We start from the raw sequence: 19155 nt of genomic DNA, 5'->3' as shown, positions 1-19155 counted from the left end.
GTGTCCTTCCACTGGCTGCTCCATAAGGGGAGTGGCAGCAGGCATCTTCTCTTCGCCTAAGGCGTCCGCACAGATGTCGTGCCCCATCTGCAAGTGCAATTGCCGCAGTTGGCTGCATGCCTCCTCCGTATCTGCAGTCAGGATGGCCTTAAAAGCTGCCCTGTCTGCGTCCATGGTGGTTTGAAGGCCACAATTACTTCCTCCACTGCGGCTGCCAGTATGGCGTGCACTAGCGGTGCCTGCCGTGCTACCACCGGTGGCCGGTCCCCCATGCCACTCTCATTGGTGCAATATTCTGGCCGCCCTTGGGCAGTAGGCTGTCTTCTCTCCTTTCAGTTGTGTCTTTGTTCAGCGGCACTTACGGTGCCATCGTCGTGTCTTCTTGGTTCGCACCTTGTCTCCAGTGTGGCCATCACTGGCGAAAGCCGGGCAGCCACGCCAGTTTGCTACATTTGTCCCGCCGCAGGCACGTAAAGCACTGTGGCTTAGGGTCCATGCCTAGGGGGAGACCTTTGGTTGTCACAGGAAATCCTAAGAGTTTCCTTAACCCAATGATGTAGCTGCCATCCGTCACAGTTCCCACTACGACAATGTACAGCAGCAGCCTCTTCCTCCAGTTGTGCAGCTTAGTAGTTGCACTCCAGAATTCAGCATGTGACAGCCCCTCTTGGACTGTCTTCTTATCACATATCCAAGGCAGCCCCCTGATCAGGGCCTTGGATTGCTTCTCATGTTGTTTCAGCACGATCATCTTCTCTGCAGTAGGTGGATCAACAATGTAGGCGGCCACAGCGCTCTTCAGTGCACAGTGGTCAGCCACACTTGCTGCCTGCAGCTGGACAATGGCATCTGAGTCCAGGGACTCTACGCCTACTTCTTCCCTGCAGCAGTTGGCTGCTTTGTCCACAACCCTTTACTGCACTGAATATACAGAGGGGGGACAGGTGAATGACGTTCTTCGTATTTCCATTCCACATTCCTGCTGGGTTGAGCAGTCGAAGTCTTCTTCTCTGTGTCTGCCTTCTTCTTCTGCCCATTTCTGCCCATTCTGTGACACAAGGACAAGACAACTTTGCTGTGTCATAATAATGATGCATGACAATTTGCTTAGTGTCACACCACAGTCCAAGCACAGCTTCACAGCTCTTCTTCTGGTCAAGCACATGTAGCACGCTTCACCAGTGATACCCGCGCCTCCGCTGCTCAAGCACAACTTTGATCGAAAGGCCTGTTTTCCTTTCTATTAAGTACAGTGCTTGGAGTTGCTTAGAAGCAGGTAGTTTTAGGAATAGGACTGCTTTCACTTCTTGATTTTTGTACTGTAAGCTTTAGAGAGTATAGTGTTTATATGTATATTTTTAGGTGTTGTTAATATTAGTGTCACATGCTGAAGAGGAGATTTGTTTTAAATGGACTATGTATGATAGTCACAAGTTATCTGGCTACACTAGATAGCTGAGTAATCTTTCGGTAGACTGAATGGTGGAAAGGTGATTTGTACTGTGTGTGGGAAGCAGTAGCGGATTAATGAAATTTTGTGGGTGGGGGTGGTTGGTTGGAAGAGAGAGAAGATCCAGGGGTCCTCCTATTGAAAGTCAAGAGGGGAAAAATTTCACAAACTGCTATTTTAAGCTGTTTTGATACTTTAAAATATCAAAGCAGGACAAAAATATACTTTATTTTAGACAAACATGTTTTAAATTTCTTGTTATGTGTAGCATTCCTTTTTTTGTATAACTTCATTTATATAACTATTAACACACAACCATGAGCTCTATGAGCCTTTTGTCAACACAGAGCTGCTACGCAAATTAAAGCAAATAAATTGAAATTAGAATAAAACACTCATAAAATTGTTGTTTTTAATTTGTTGACAGTTACATTTATGCCAGTTCAGTTTATAAAAGCATGTACTTAAATCTTTGAAATAATATTGTTAAGTCTTGAATATAACTGCAAATAATTTTTATTTTCAATACAATTATGATGATACTCATTTTGTTATGAAAAAATGCAGTACCCATATTAATTATATTAGTAAAACACTGTACTTGAGACTAATACCTCCAAAAAATTACAGTGTAAACAGAATGCTACTAACCTAACTCAAAGCTTACTTGAACTAAGTGGTTAAAATCTGGCATAGATCTTGTTATCAAAAAACTTACTGTGTTTATATTTTTAATGTTAGTTCTCTACCCATATAGTATATATCTTTTGTGCTTCAACTGTATCTGCACCCGATTTGGCTTTTTCCAGTTTCTGTATAAAATTGTAGAAGTCATAAAACTGTTGTTTAAGTGTTTGAATGCTAATTCCTCTATCTTTTTACATCACAGTGGAACAATGGGCATTACACTGTGGTGACATACATCATGGGATATCTCCTAACATTGTTTCCGACATCCTTTTGCCTGGTGTAGTGTAGCAGCTCAATGTGGCATGGTCTCAACAAGTTGTTTGAAGTCCCCTATGTGCATGAACTGACTTCTCGATTATGTCTCATAAATGTTCGATGGGATTCATGTCGGGTGATATGGGTGGCCAAATCATTAGCTTGAACTGTCCAGAATGTTCTTCAAATCAAGCATAACCAATTATGGACTGGTGACATGGTGCACTGTCATTCATAACAGTTCCATAATTGTTTGCTGCAAATGATCTCCAAGTAGCTGGACATAACCATTTCCAGTCAGTGATCAGTTCAGTTTGATCAGAGCATACTGTCCATTACATGTAAACATAGACCACACCATTATGGTCCCACTACCAGCTTGCACAGTGCATTGTTGACAACCTGGGTCCATGGCTTCATAAGCCATGCGCCATACTCGAACCCAACCATCAGGTCTTACTAACTGAAATCAAGACTCATCTCACCAGGCCACAGTTTTCCAGTTGTCTAGGGTCCGACTGATAGGGTCGTGAGCCCAGGAGCACCATTGCAGTTGATGTACTGTTAGTAAAGGCACTCACATTGGTTGTCTGCTGCCATAGCCCATTGATGCCAAATTATGCCACACTTGAATACATTCATAGTACATCCCACACTGATTTCTGCAGTTTTTTTATGCAGTGTTGCTTGTCTGCTAGCAGTGACAACTTTACACAGACACCATTGCTCTTGGTCATTAAGTGAATGCCATCAGCGTCTGCATTATCTGTGGTGAGGTAATGCCTGAAATTTGGTTTTCCCAACACACTCTTCACACTCTGGATCTCAGAATATTTACTTCCCTAACAATTTGTTAAATGGAATGTCCCATGCATGTAGCTCCAACTACCATTCTGTGTTCAAACTCTGTTAATTCCTATTGTGCAGCCATAACATTGGAAACCTTTTCACGTGATTTATCTGAGTATAAATGACAGCTCCAGCAATGCACTGTCCTTTTATACATTGTGTATTCAATACTACAGCCATCTGTATACGTGCATATCACTATCCCATGACTTTTGTCACCTCAGTGTATATTTTCTGTACTTAAGAAAAATTATCTTTTCTATTCTTTTCAGTGTACCAGTCTGTAATTTCTTCTTTGTAAATAGTGATATCTCTATGAATATACAACGAAGCAAGTTCTTTTACGCTATTTTGTCCACAATGGTTTCTCAACAATGTCATAAGGAGTTTCAGTGTCAAGTTAGAGCTTTCTGCTGTTGTTGTTGGCTCAGGAAGAGAAGAAAGGAACAGCATTAAAGATCTAATTGAAGACTGCAAACACCCCATTACATAGCCTGGCAAAATTGTTTTGTTTGCATCTTCCATCTTCCATTCTGCCACCCACAGATTGAGCTCTGCCTTCAGATTACAAATACAGTCAATTTCATCTTCCCAATTACTTTGTATCCAGAGTTTCTGCATCCCTAATCACTGACTGCAAGGACCTTGTTGTAGATGATAGATTTTTGTTAGAAATGTGTTGCAATTGTAGAGACTCAGAATATCTTAAGAGACTATGTTTTCTAGATTGGTCTTTATTGCATCAAGAATAAGGATAAGGACAGTCATCCTAAATCATGCTTCCCATAATGTCTCCCAGTTTTCTGACTTACTTGTACACCAAGTTAAATTCTACGACGACATTTCTCACTTTATTTTCCAAATTGTCAAAGTACTGGTCAAGGCCTCAGTAGGTTTGTTAACATCAATAGTCTCCAGAATGAAATTTTCTCTCTGCAGTGGAGTGTGCATTGATATGAAACTTCCTGGCAGATTAAAACTGTGTGCCATACCGAGACTCGAACTCAGGACTTTTGCCTTTCATGGGCAAGTGCTCTACCAACTGAGCTACCCAAATACAACTCACAACCCATCCTCATAGCTTTAATCCAGATGGTACCTCGTATCCTACCTTCCAAACTTCACAGAAGCTCTTCTGCGAACTTTGCAGAACTAGTAGTTCTGAAAGAAAGGATATTGTGGAGACATGGCTCAGCCAAAGCCTTGGGGATGTTTCCAGAATGAGATTTTTACTCTGCAGCAGATGTCCCAAGACTGAGTCTTGGTCCAGCACACAGTTTTATCTGCCAGGAAGTATCATCAATAGTCTACATTCGGAAAAATCTTCTGAGAGGTAATGTTTGGCTGAGCATGTCTGCAAGGCACACAAGAACTACTATAAATTCTCTATTACTGACAGGATGTAAAAAAAGAGTCTTAGCTGTTATGCTAGAGATGTCACTTGAAAAATGTGACCAATGCGAGATTTCCTCAGGCGTGATACGATTTTTTCAGTGTTCTTTTAGAAAAGATGCTACAGACAGATGCCTTCCCACCCACCTTGTTTTACACATGGAGAGTAGTTGGTTTCCTACATGCTTTATGAATATAGTATTTCTTTTTGGTAAAGTTGTCAAAAAAGAAACAACTTCCGTAATGGTCCTAATTGAGTTTTGCACAAATTGCACATCAGAACACGTCGAAGTACACATGTTTAAAGAGTTATTGAAACAAGAGGCTTGCTCAGCATTATTAAATTCTTTCTTAACTGTAGTGGCTGCTCCCACAACCTTGGAACTCATAAGTCATGACAGAACATCCATCTCACACACTGAGATTGTTTAACACAGAGTCACCTAATTTTACTTGTCATTCAGGGATATTTATTCACTTCATCTGCTTTATCTGTGTCACAAACATTGGCATCTTTGCCACCTTCAAAAGACTCCCGTTGATTACTGCCACTTCCAGAAACCTGCAGGTAATGAAGCTGAAGAGCAGCTGACCTGATCATCTTCGACCTGTGATGTGTCGCTCATTGGAGGCTCTAAATCCTCAATATGGTCATCCAGTCTGGAACCTAAAGAGCATCTGTAGAACTAATATCACAAATGTTTTGCATTTAACCCTTTTGCCATGTATGTACATCGCAGTTAGGGTGAACAAGTAGCTGTCGGCACAAATGAACACTTAGCTGGTTGTCCTATTAGATGGCTACTGACCTACATGAATGCCCAAAGTTCACTACTAATGGCCAAGGACAGACCTTGCACTTTTTGAGAATATTACGCTTTCTATACAAAAATAACTGACTACTGAAGTTTCCTGTTTAGGATAAAAAGTATACCAAGATGTAATTTCATTTCAAACTTTTAATTATAATTAAAATTGTTGCTAATCTGTTTACTCCAGGCCAGCTGTAAAAATGGTAATTATGTATATCCGATGAAACGTCAACAGAATTAATCAAAGTGATCTATACTACTAAGTGAGCACCCCAGAACCCGAAACCTGTTGCAATTGCAGGCTGCCTACCTAATGACTACAAGGGGCAAAAAATTTTTGATACTTTGTGTAATTACAAGCATAATTTATAAATTTTAAATGCTGTCATAATCTACTCTTAAAGAGATATAACCTTATGTTAAAACTTGAACACTCCAAGGCAAGTATTACAGTTAGAAACAGTGCAGGTGTCGTGGGGCAGCATATCTCATGGCACACAAATACCCGGACTTCATCCATCCATTATATGAGACTGAGTGCACCTGATGACTTCCAACTAAATATATACATAATTTCAAGTCTTTGCAAAACATTTCCTTGCTGAGATTCCCCACAAGATGATTAAAGGAAAAAAGTTTATCACTTACTACATTTTCACTGTTCATGCAGTAAATCTTCAGCATCAAGCATGATGTCTTAATTTATTACTTTTTTATTATCAACTCTATTCACAACACAATTTGCAGTCAATATGCACATCTACAACTGTATGTCTCTGCAAAAATTACATCACTGTTTGGCACATACAGTTCAGGAGTTATGACATCAGACATTTAGATATACGAAAAATAGCTTCTGCTTAAAATGGGCTACAAATTACCCACACTATACTCATCCAGTGTTTGATAGTTGTTCCCTCTGCCCTGCCCTTTAACCCACCACAAATTGTATTTAGCCATTCTTGAGTAGTACTAGAGTGTTCACAATTCCCACTTTATCAGATCACAGGAAGATGTTGAAGTTGTTCAGAAGTACACGGCTAAATTTATTACTGGTCTTTTTGGGTAGAGCAAGGGTGCTGTGGTAATACTCCATACATGTATAGTAACTGAAGTAGCTCTTTTTGCTGAAAATGTAAGCATTATTCTCAGTGCTACAAAAGGTAAACAGCACTTTCTTGGATGTTATAAACTGGTCATCTGCAAGTGGACATTCACTAAACATGGGTAAAACACATCAAATACACTTCTTTACTGCAGTAAAACCTTAGTTCCTCCTTAACAATAACTTGTGGAAAAATCAACAAACAAAATTTATTTTACAAAACTGTTTGGTAAACACAATAAAAATCAACAAACAAAATGTATGTTACAAAACTGTTTGGTAAACACAATGATTTGAACTTGTGTTATCAAACAGCTACATTTAACTACTTTCCCATTGTGGGCAACAACATACTTATGCCTTCATGTCAAAAACAAGAATAATTCTATATGGTATCTATTCCATGATCTGTTGGAGACAGCTCTTTAGGTTGCAGAGAGAAATGACTACCTCACACTGCATTAACTCTCTTATGAAGCTGTTACCAACAATCAGTCACAACATGCAAGAAAACAATCTCCACAGATATTCTACTATCACAGAAGGGAATGAAGCATGCAGTCATAAAAACCTTTCATCTTTTTCCCAATAACTTCCAAGTGTTTAAGTTCAAAAACACTCATTTCTCCTCCCTTCCCAAACAGCTAATATTTTTTCCCTTTTCACAAATTTTATGACAATTTTTTTCAGTATCACTTACAAAAGCCTCAATGTTTGGAAGATGCTCATAACTGAACCAATGTTATACTTTCACTCTGACACAACTACCATGATGATTTAGCTGTACATTAAAGGATTCAGTGTACCATGGTATCGTATAACACAGAGCTGAAGAGTTTTATGACTTCTGGCCTTTCTCCCTCCCTCCTGCAAACTCTGATCTCATTCCTAAAACTACAATAGCTCGATTCCATTCAAAAAAATACTTTCAGGCCTTTAAAAGGATTTGGAAATACTCACCATCTTAAAAAATATTTTCCGTATGTCCATGGCTTTCTCTTCCCTTACAATTTTGGTTTTAACTTTTTAACAGAAATATCTCAATAAAAACCTCCAGTACTTGCTAAATTGGCTTGCTGTCTTTGCCAACTCCTGCATGACATTTAAGAACTTTTCTTCATCTGTTAACTAACTTTTATTTCCACAATTTTTTTTAAAGTTTCAACAATATTATGAACAAGAGAGGTTGCTACTCACCATAAACGTGACACAGTGAGTTGCAGACAGACTCAATGAAATGACTGTTACACATTTACCTTTCAGCCATAGCCTTCTTCAGAAAAAAAAATATTCACACAAGCAAGCATACCCACACACATGACTGATATCTCTGGCCAGAATGCAACAGTACTGTGTCAAGCAGAAGCAGCAATCCTAATTGGGTTGGGGAAGGGGGATGGATAGCAGGAATATGGGTGAGGCAAGAGGAGTCAGCACTGTCTGGCAGAGTGTGCAAGAAATAGGTGGCAGGACAAGGTTGCCAGGGGCAGCTTCGAGAGGCTGTGGGGGAGGGGGAGGGAAATGGGGAGCAGGAAAAAAGTGAAGAGGGGAAGGGGAAAAGACTGGTGCGTGCACTGGCAGGCAGCAGTGCACAATGAGGTTGAGAGGATGTGAATTCGGAGGTGGTGATAGGGCACAGAGGTTGGAAACTGTTGGGCGGAGGGTGTGTGTACAGTAGGTTACCATAGGTTGAGGCCAGGATAATTTCAGTAGCAAATTTCAGAAAAGCTGGTAGTGGAGGAGAGGATCCAGATGGCCTGGGTTGTGAAGCATCATTGAAATCAAGCACGTTATGTTCAGTTGCATGTTTTTGCACAGAGTGGTCCACTTTGCTGTTGTCCACAGTTTGGAAGTGATAAGAAAAGCCCTGACAGAGGATGCAGTTCAGTTGTTCAAGTCCAGACTGGTATTGGGTGATGAATGGGGCACTCCTTTGAAGCTGGTTCTTTGGAACGGTGGGAGGATTAGGGCATGTAGGGATACAGCGCAGGAAATCTGTTTGCAGATTAGGTCTGTGACATAGTGCTTGTCTGTGAAGGTCTTTGTGATACCTTCAGCATACTGAGCAAGGGAGTTTTGTAACTCCTCGTATGACGTCCTCAGGTGGCCATGGTCACACTATGCAGGGGGATTTTTTGGTGTGGAAGGGATGGCAACTGCTGAAGTGCAGGTACTGTTGGTGGTTGGCAGGTTTAATGTGGACAGAAATGCGGATGGAGCCATCTAACAGGAGGAGGTCAATATCCAGAAAGATGGCAAGAGTTGTTGAGGAGGACCAGGTGAAGCAGTTTTTGAGAGAAGGTGTTGAAGTTGTGAAGGAATCAGGGTGTGTCCTGGCCCTGAGTCCAGATCATAAAAAGGTCACCAATGAACTTGAACCAGTCTAAGGGTTTGGCAGAATAGGAAGGTTTCCTCTAGATGGCCTATAAACAGGCTGGCATAGGAGGGTTCCCTGCAGTTACCCATGGCTGTGCTGCAGATTTGTTTGTATACTTTTCCATCAAAGGAGAAGTATCTGTGTGTCAGGATAAAGTAAGTGAGGTTTATTATGATTGAGGTAATGGTTTAAAGTGTGAAGGATGGCGGGAGAGGTAGTGTTCAATAGCAGCAAGAACATGGGCATGAGGGACGTTGGCGTATAGGGAAGTGGTGTCAACAGTGACGAGTAGGAATCCAAGATATAAAGGGGTGGGGTTAGTGGAGAGTCGCTGAAGGAAGTGGTTAGTTACCTCTGGTGTGGGAGGCTAGATTATAGCCTACTGGTTGGAGGTATTGCTCAATGAGGGCCGAAATTCTTTCAGCCGGGGCACTATAACCAGTTACAGTGGGGTGTCCAGGATTGTTGGATTTGAGGATCTTGGGGAGCACATACAGGTTGTCTTGTGAAAAATGCCCAGCAAGGGTCTTTGAGTCGAGCTGCATGGCCTCCACCACATCCACACCCACTGGCAGCTGCCACACCCAACTCTCAGACAATAACCTGACAGTAGTCGGGTGCAAGCACACTTCCATGTGTTAAGCATAAACAATATTGCCATCTGATCATCAAACTTAAGCTTACCTTTATTTACAGCAGTTACTCAAAATGATGTCCCTCTATGGTAAGAGCAGCCCGACATCTCCTGAACACATCAGCAAACACTTGATGAATTTCGGCCGCCAAAATCTGGGAAATGACTAGCCAAACCCTGTCTTTCAACTCTTCGAGCATGTGGATACTGGTTGCTTACACCTTGTCTTTTAACATTCACCAATGATAAAAATCACACGGATTTAGATCTGGAGAACGGGGAGGTAAGTCAACCATCCTATCATCAAAAACAGTTTGTATTGCTTAACTGCATAAAACACTCCTGCATCCACATCATGCAGAGGTTGTTGATGTAATTCATGAGGATTTTCGGAGCTCCAGTATCCATTGCTCTAATAATTTATGTACCCTGATAAATGTAGCCATGCTTTGTCAGAAAAGAAGTATCTCAGGATCATCTTCCCCATCATAAAGACTCTGTGACAGCCAGTTACAATAATGACATCAAGCAACAGTATCCGAGTTCCTCGGATGATGCACTACCATTATTCTGTATGGTTTCAGTTTCAGTTTGTGCACAGCTCTGTGAGCAGATGCTCTTGGCACACCAATCTGAAGTGCCAAACGGTGTAGAGATTTTCTCAAACTTCTTTTCAAGGCATCCCCTCTCTCATCTAATTTATATTCGGTTAAGACACTAGGTTTTCTGGGCCTTCATTTCTGTAACACGGATCCAGACCTTCTGAGATTTTTTCCCTAATCTGCATATTTTTGAATTATTGGGAACATGTAGATTGGGAAATTTTCATATGGATTCAAGCCGACATTCCACATATGATTCTGTTTTTACGTAGTTCAACACAAGAAAAACTTGTTGATCCTTTGTGTACACAATACCCAATGGAAACTCAACAGGAAACTCAAAAGCAAACACCCAAACACTCAGTCACACAGTATAGAATACACATGCATGGTGTTTTTGTCCGAGGATCAGGCCCAGCGACAGACAAGCAGGGAAAGCTGCTGACTCAGTGCAGTTGCAATAGTATGTCTACTGACAATCTCTGCAGTGGTGAAACTTGACAAAAAAACTCAAAACAACAGTACACTCAGTCACACACTGTAGGGGACATGCAAAAATTATTGTGTCCAAGAACTACACTTAGCAAAAACCAGCAGACGCAGCGGCAACAGCTGGCAAATGTGCTGCATGAACCGCGGACCCCTCTCGAATGCCTTTTGTCGGACACCCTGTAGGAGGTGAGTGCACAGGATGTCAGAAAGGTGAGGTTAGAAATAGATTCATGGGAGAGGTTCTAGGAAGGAGCTAAGGCTTTAAGCAGGCATTGGAGATTATTTTGGTTTTCTGGGATGGGATCACTCTGGCCGAGTTTATAGATGGAGTAGTCAGACAATTGGCAGAGGCTCCCACCATGTAGTTAATGTGATTCATGACAGTGGTGGAACCTTTGTCTGCAGATAGTACGATTAGGTCAAGATTTGTTTTGTGGTTGCGTATGGTTGTCCTTTTTTCTGCGATAAGGTTGGTGTTCTCAGGATGGGACCTGTGGAAGGATGGTCAGGCCAAGATGGAGTAAGGATTTCATGGAAGGTTATCAGGGGATTGCTAGGTGTGAGGAGGGAAAGCTCAAAGTTGGATAATGGTATGAACTGGGAGAAGCAGGGTTCAATGTTGGGATTAGGTTGTCTTTGGCTGGAGGGATTGGTGGCAAAGAAGTGCTTCCATTGCAGGGATTGGGAGAAGGAGAGTAAGTCTTTGAGAAGTTCAACATGGTTAGATTTGGCTGTAGGGCTGAAAGTGAGGCCTGACATAGGACAAACTTCTGTAGGGCTGAGGATTTTGGTGGAAAGGTTAACAACAGTGTTCTGTGATTGTTTCAGCTCTGAATATAGTGAAGTACTGGCTGGGAGTTTTTGGAGATGTAGCAAGTTGAAAAGTCAGCTAGGCAGGGTCTAGGTGCTATGAGGAATTGACAGGAAGGAACTCTGGGGGAATGGGTAGGTTAGTGCAGTAGGATGTCAGTGGGCTGGATAACTTACATAGGTGGTGTCTGGAATGCTCTTCCAGATACTGGAGTGCAAGGGATTCCATTTCTGTGATGTGATGCATGTAGTAGGGATTGCACACTAGCAGTATCTGCAAAGGGATCAGAATTGGTTCTGGGGATGCCTGCATCATGAAGATGTGTGTTTGCAGTACCAGACTTGTGAGAGGCAGGGACTGGTAGTATCTGGAAAGATTAAGGTTATTGTGAAAGGAGGCGTGGAATCCACAGAAAGGAATTTTTATGGTGAGGCCATTGGGGGAGGGGGGATTCGATGGTTTAGATATCATTTAACGAACAGGGCGTGGGACTGGGTTTTAGCCAGGGACAGGGATACCTTTCTGAACTGATACACAAAGATGGAACAGCAGTTCACTGTGGCAGGTATGGCATAGGGGAAATTTTAAATGACAAAGAAAATGAACAAATGAATGTGTTGGAGGTTGTGAGGGGAGCTGAATATCAGAAAAAGACATGTAAAAATATTTACAGATAAACAAAAATATACACAATTACATAAAAATATGCAAAAAAGGCCACAAATACATAAAAATTCCCACAAATGCCCTAAAAACATACATGGGAAAAATGGATGGAATGGATGATGCATAGGATTATACTGTCCCTGTCAGTGTAATTGCTGAGTGATGGTTCCAATATTTTTAAAAATATTGTGTTTAGTAGTCTCATTTTTCTATAAGACAGTACTTTTACATTTCTCTCTTCCTTCCATACCATTTTCTTTAAATGTATTCTGGACCTAATGTTGGCTTGAATACCACAGCATTTTAGTAGGCATGGTGCTGATGGACATGGCATGCCCTTGCCTTCTCCCAACCTCTGAACTTGCTTACCCACCTGATTAAAGGTGGTCTACATTTAAATTTTGATTCAAAATTATAGGGCAACTCAGTATTTTTCACATATACAATAAATGCCAGAGATGAAAGACACAATAACTGACAACATACCCTGGGAAAGACTGAGGATGGAATCAAAAACCTTAGGACTTGTAGCCGGACACCTGTGTAACCACTAGGCCGCACAAAGCATTACACAAAATAAATAAATGCTACACATGTTGGTCATACACATAATTTATTATTTTTATTTATGTTTCTGTACAACCAGATCTTGTTTTCAAGATTACTTTGTGTTACATATTCACCTTAGTGTACAGGAATCACCCAGTAATGAACTTTACAGATGTTAAAATCCACAATCATGACAAATGCTACAAGTTTCTATCCATGTCTGAACTTCTCCTATGGAGAGAAACATAAACAATTAATCTTCAACAATAATTAGTGTACAAGTTTAACATTTAATATTAAAGCATCTGCCTTGAAGAAAAATCATAATTTGTATTTTAAAACGATTGACTGAATATTTTTCAGTTAAGTGCAAACTTGACAACAATACAGCATATGTTTTAGTACAGTGTGTCAAGTTCAGCTTTAATGTATGTACATGTTAAAGGAAAATATTAAGATGTTACTCTCAGGGGGGCCACAGGACATTACATAAGTTTGTAAACTTGCACTTTTATCACAGAAATTGCATAATTCCTTCATGTACATAAAGAACAATCACCATTATTCACTGCATTATACTGTTTTTTTCACAAACTGCATACACAATAAAATAATCAACATTATAATTACGTATTTACAAAATTACATTTCAGTGTCAACAGCTGCATGATTCACATTGTACACACATGCATGGAATCACTCATTGGCACTTTCCAAGGGCAGAATGTGGCTTATAATCAACTATCACATGTTCCTTCTTCAATAATACTGGAAAGTGGTCCATATCAAGCAATGCAGAGTTGGTCTTTAGCATATGCAATGATAAAGAGAGCCACTACCTTTATTTGCTGTTTAAGATTCACACAAGCATTCAGACAGAACTGTTCAAACTCTCTCTCTCTCTCTCTCTCTCTCTCTCTCTCTCTCTCTCTCTCTCTCTCTCTCACACACACACACACACACACACACACACACACACACACTGGCTATGAAGAGTTGACTTGTGGAATAACTGTCAGTAACATGTTTGTACTCTCCAATTTATGCTATTTTAATCATTTACATGCTGTGTAAACACACAGACTTTTTTACACATAAAACATAACAGTATTCTGTGTAATAGTACAGGAGAAACTACACTAACAGAACTCTAATGCATCACGTAAGTGTGAATAGACATATAACAACAATCCTCTTTTCCGTAAAATGAAAACAAAATTATTATCTGATAGTAAATCACATTTCTCAAGAATCTTCCATTAGTCTGCAGGCTAATAACTAACTGAATATGTGTAGTGACACGAATCAGCAAGACTCTCTTAAGCAGAAATCTATATTATCAAAACACTGATCTAGTTCCCACATTTCCACATCAAGATGATCAGCATTCAGTCTGTGGTCATACTAAACAAACATCTGGTGATTTCTCTAGATTATATTTACATCACCTAAAAAAATACAGTTTTGTGATAAGAAAAAAAATATGGACAAGTCTCCCTAATAGTCTGAATCTACATTTACATATTTACATTAATACATGGAAGAAAGGTCTCTCTCTCTCTCTCTCTCTCTCTCTCTCTCTCTCTCTACTCTACTCTAAACACACACAGAAAACTGACTGTTACAAAAAAAGTAAAGAAACTGAGTGTGGCAAAAAATTAACTATATTTTCTGTAAAGAGTGGGCATGAGCTTATGAGGCACCCTCCGAAATTCAGTGACATTATATGACTGGTTTCCCATATATAGTTAATCAAGTCTACAATACCTTTCTTAGTTCCAAGATTTTTTTCCACTACTGGCAAATAGAAAATACTTACAAATAGAATTTAGTACAGTTGGAACAAGAAAACATCGAAATACCAAATTCGAAACAAAAATTTCCGGAAATTTAAAGTAGTCTAATAAAAATATTTACTGTACATAATAATCAACATACACAAAACTGCGAGTAATTTTTACTTAAAATGATGTGAGCAATACCCGAGGAGGTACAAATGCGTTCTGCAATTGGTCTCCCTCGTAACTAACATACATAGTTTTAAAATGTGGACACAAGTTACCATAAAGTCTTTACAGAGACATAATACTGCACAATACATAGGTTTCTGAAATTACAGATGAAGTTCTGAACAAAGAACAATCAACATTGGTTAAATTATTAATTTTCTTCCGTTTCTTATGCAACAGATTTACAGAGACATGCTCACTTCTGCAGCCACTCTGCAATGGGGGGGGGGGGGGGGGGGGGGAAAAGCATTCACATTCACACTAAAGTTGCTCTCATTACTCAAAGAAGAACCATCCAGCTAACAAACCAACAAGTCCCTTAGTGTTTCCTACTTCTCAATCAAAACTTCATCTGTGAGTTGTGTATTGGTCTTTCCTCATCTACTTGAACAATCCAACCCTATGTTTCCCACACTCTCTTTTACCAAAAATTGTTTCTTTGTAAACAGAAAACAGGAAGACAACATTATTTAAGAAAACTACTAAAGATAAGAAACTGTATTTAGAAATCATTACTATCAGTTTCTAGCTGGATAAGCTGTGGTGCACAGCAATGGCATTCTACGATTTTGAGGAGTTCTCTTCTTTCCCAGCTTCAAAAATCACCTGTCTACTCATTCTATTGTCTCACTATGATATGTTTTACCACTGCATTAATTAAAAAATTAGGTACTGATGAACAGATCAGCCATTTCTTAGTATTTCACACTAAATTATCCTCAAATAAATGTAAACGTGACTGATCACTTATAATAATGTGTTGATGGCAGGAACACTAACTACTTACACTGCTTTTGAAATTGAGGCACCCTTTCTCAGAAGATGAAGAGAACAAAAGACATAAGATGACACAAAGAGTGATAAATCAAGCACACACAACACAGTTAAGCAAGCCACCCTTGTTGTTCTTTTTGCTCTGTCACATTTTCTGATTTCTCTCCTGAGAAGAGCATCTCAGTTTTCAAATTCCTGAGAGTGGATTGTCAGTAGTTTTATGCCCACCTCAACCTGAATATTACTTCAACTAATGGTAGCTTGGCTCAATTATTGACCTTTATTCTTAAGTTTTTTGGTTTTGACATTCTAGCAATAACATGAACACTTCAAATTCTTATTCTTTTACTTTCATTAGTTCATAAAATACACTATACATATATAACATCATGTAATATGCATTATGACTTTCTATTATTCTGCATACTACCAAGTTACACATTAAACTCGTTTTAGATGTCCAAAGCTCTGAGAATCTCAAAATTATATAAACATGGCTGTATTCTCTTGTTCAACTCTCACTGTAAATATTCTGAATATAATGTATGAATACTAATGACATTCTGCTGCAGACTGAACATTTTTAAATGTCTGTGTTGGTCATATTACATGCTTTCACAAGAATGAATGTCAAATATGCAAAGAAGAAAAACCTGCCAATCACTCTGATTCAAATCTCTTATTTTTCAATATGTGAAAAATATACTTGTCTCATATGTATCTCACTACATACCAATATTTACAAAGTTTTTGCATCCAAAAACATGTGAAGCACACAAAATGAACACAGTGTTAATGCATGTTGAGCCAGTATCAAAAATAAATGTCTTTGCTCTCAAACACTGAAAGAAGTCAGAGATATCTGCTTTTAACTCACTCCTGCATTTTTTGAAAGCAGCAAGAAAGTTAATCAAACATATGATATAAAAAATTATAGACAGAAGCACAAAACTCGACATGACCACGGCAACTCGGTGCTTCTATATTCTTAGCTTCTCAGTCACATTCAAATCTACTACTGAATAGAATGTTTTGCTTTGACAGGAAAACTTATTTGGGTGATCACCGAAATAAATGCAATTTCAGAATAATTTTTCAAATTACTACATAAATTCTAAATTTTGATATTTCGATGTTTGCATTTGGATCAAGCACAAATTAATAGGTTTAATTTTAATATAAAGTCAAAATATAAATATTTATTTGTCTGTCTATTCATCATAAATAAATTCCATATTTTGAAACATGTAACTGATATTAAGGAACGTTTCTTTATACAAGATTCAATGGTATTTGTAGTAAAAACCATTTTGAGGACCTGAGTTGGATGAACTGCTGCAATGTGCAGCTTATCAGGCAGCCAACACGTTTATGTGGAGTCCCTGCAACAGGAAGAAAAGACCTCATGTTACATTACTGACAAAATAAAATATACTGAAAAGTGCAGGAGGGAGGTTGGAGCTATAGGAAGGATATAAAATTCATAAAAAAAAACCTACACCCAAAGAGACATAATATGGCCAAAAGTGTCAAATATTTACTAGCAGTGTGTATTTTTGCTGGTGCACTACAATATTTTTTCAAAGTTAACAACAAAGCTGCAAAGATTAAGAAATGTGAAAATAAGGAAGAGAATGCCTCCCACCTCCTGCTACTTTTCCTCTTACTGTCAAATCACAAAACTAGAATTATCAGTTACTCTGGCCAACCTCCTTTATAAATTGCTGATAACTGCCTGTAAATTTCAATGAATGTGCTCCATTAGCAGTATAATACCACAACAATAAATTATACTAACAAATCATAATTTACATTACATTCAAAATATAATGAGTGTCTGGAATTGACAAAGAAAATAAAATGAACATGTAAAAACCAACGCAAATTCATAAAGAACACTATGAAAAAGATAACGTCTTCCTCAGTGTTCATAGCTGTGCCCTTACGTTCAACACCATGTGGCATTCATAACTGAAATTGGGTATTTATGATGAATGACTTAGTGACTGAGAGCTACTATGCCACTGTTTCTACACTGCACAATCCACACTTCATATGTAACACCTCAATCTGTAGGAGAAATTATGTTTAAAACTTAAGGACTATTATTACCCAAAAGAACATTCTTTGTGGGACCTCATTCACCAGTTCAAATCTTTATGATGTAACTTCACCAACAGAGCACCTAAAAATTCATTAGCAGTGTGGACTATATGAATATAGGCAGCCAACCATGAAAGTTCCATTGATGGAGCTGTACAAGTGTAATGTGCCTGCAAGTAGAGTTGCAACATTTATACATACTAAAATGAAATACCACTTAATTTTGTAGGAATACTTGTTGTACAGTTCTCTTAAAAGATAAGGTTGTTAATGGTGGCATTGCTTCTGTTGGAGCATGTTCTGTCTTTCCTTGGTTTAAGGACAGGGACCAAAATTGTTTCCCTCCACAATTTGGGTACTGTACAAGCATATTCTCTCTTTGGTACTGTACAAGCATATTCTCACTTTGGTACTGTACAAGCATATTCTCTCTTTCAGACTGAAGACTAGATTATTTAATAATATAAACTGTTATACATGGGACTTCATGATGTCACGACTTTCCAGCAAGTGGAAATTCCAGAGTGTGTTACACAGAAACTACATAAAAACCACCAAGGCATATGAGGGGAAGCAAAGAAAGGACCAAAATCATATTGGCCCTAAGCTACCCATCACCAATAGTCATCAAACTGAAACCTGAGCTTTTTCTTGCAATACGTTTCTGTGATTTCAAATTGGATCTGAGCACAATTTGGTTTCTGAAGTTACTGCATTTTACAGTTGGTGATTACACTTTTCGTGGCTTCAATCCGTCATTAGTATAAGAGATTCAGAAATTAAAAAAATTCCTGGAGATTAAAGTCTGACTTGGAGCCCAATGACAATTTCTAATAACCAGTGTTTTCTACTTTGGGATACTGTAACAATGTATGCCACGCATAGCAGCACAGGCACTTCACTATTAAGATTGGATCAGCTTTCACCTGTAAGACGATTCATTCAGGAGTCTTCACTCAAGAAATACATGTAGCCAACAGATACAACAGTGTCTAACTTAGTCTAATTGTTTGGATTTCTTTTGAGTGGGGTGTGTTTTATTTAATAAACAACAGTCAACTTCACAAACATTGATTCAACATAGCTGTATCAACTTGAGCTACATGAAGTGACTCACTCTCATGAATCATCCCTGACTGTACTAAATCAAGAAGAGGGAAAGATGTGTGATGTGGCTGTTCCCTGCTGCAGGAGGAAATATTGCTGTAAGTCACATTTTAAGAAGGTAGAACACTACCAACAAGAATTTATCTCTGAATAAATGACTTCTTAATCTCTCACGTAACAGTTTAAAAAAATGACAAGATACATCTGCTTGGGTATCTGTTCCACCACAACAATGTGTTTCAGCACCACTGCACAATGGCTGTTACTATGTGTGATAACACCATAGTCATCAATGTTCTCTCTCTCTCACTCTGTCCTGTGTGTGTGTGTGTGTGTGTGTGTGTGTGTGTGTGTGTGTGTGTGTGTAAGTTATCATCGTAAGACAGAATCAATGGAAAACAGACAGTAACATGGGTGTGAAAGACCAAACTGTGTGGGAAATGTAAAATATCACTGGTCACAAGCATCAACACTCGAT

The 19155-nt window shown here is 39.0% G+C and overlaps 1 protein-coding gene across 3 annotated transcripts in view; it reads right to left on the bottom strand.

The window, feature by feature from the left end:
* Positions 1-12729: 12729 nt before the first annotated feature.
* LOC126237272 (serine/threonine-protein kinase 26) overlaps positions 12730-19155 on the bottom strand; it is a 649741-nt gene continuing 643315 nt past the window's right edge. For all 3 annotated transcript variants that reach the window (XM_049947200.1, XM_049947202.1, XM_049947199.1), the window contains one exon: positions 12730-16849. In XM_049947200.1, coding sequence (XP_049803157.1) covers positions 16837-16849 — 13 coding nt within the window. In that variant the 3' untranslated portion in view covers positions 12730-16836. The remainder of the gene's footprint in view (positions 16850-19155) is intronic.

The sequence above is a fragment of the Schistocerca nitens genome, chromosome 2, assembly GCF_023898315.1.
Source record: "Schistocerca nitens isolate TAMUIC-IGC-003100 chromosome 2, iqSchNite1.1, whole genome shotgun sequence".
Classification (NCBI taxonomy): Eukaryota; Metazoa; Arthropoda; class Insecta; order Orthoptera; family Acrididae; genus Schistocerca; species Schistocerca nitens.
This window is presented reverse-complemented; position numbering and strand designations above follow the sequence as displayed.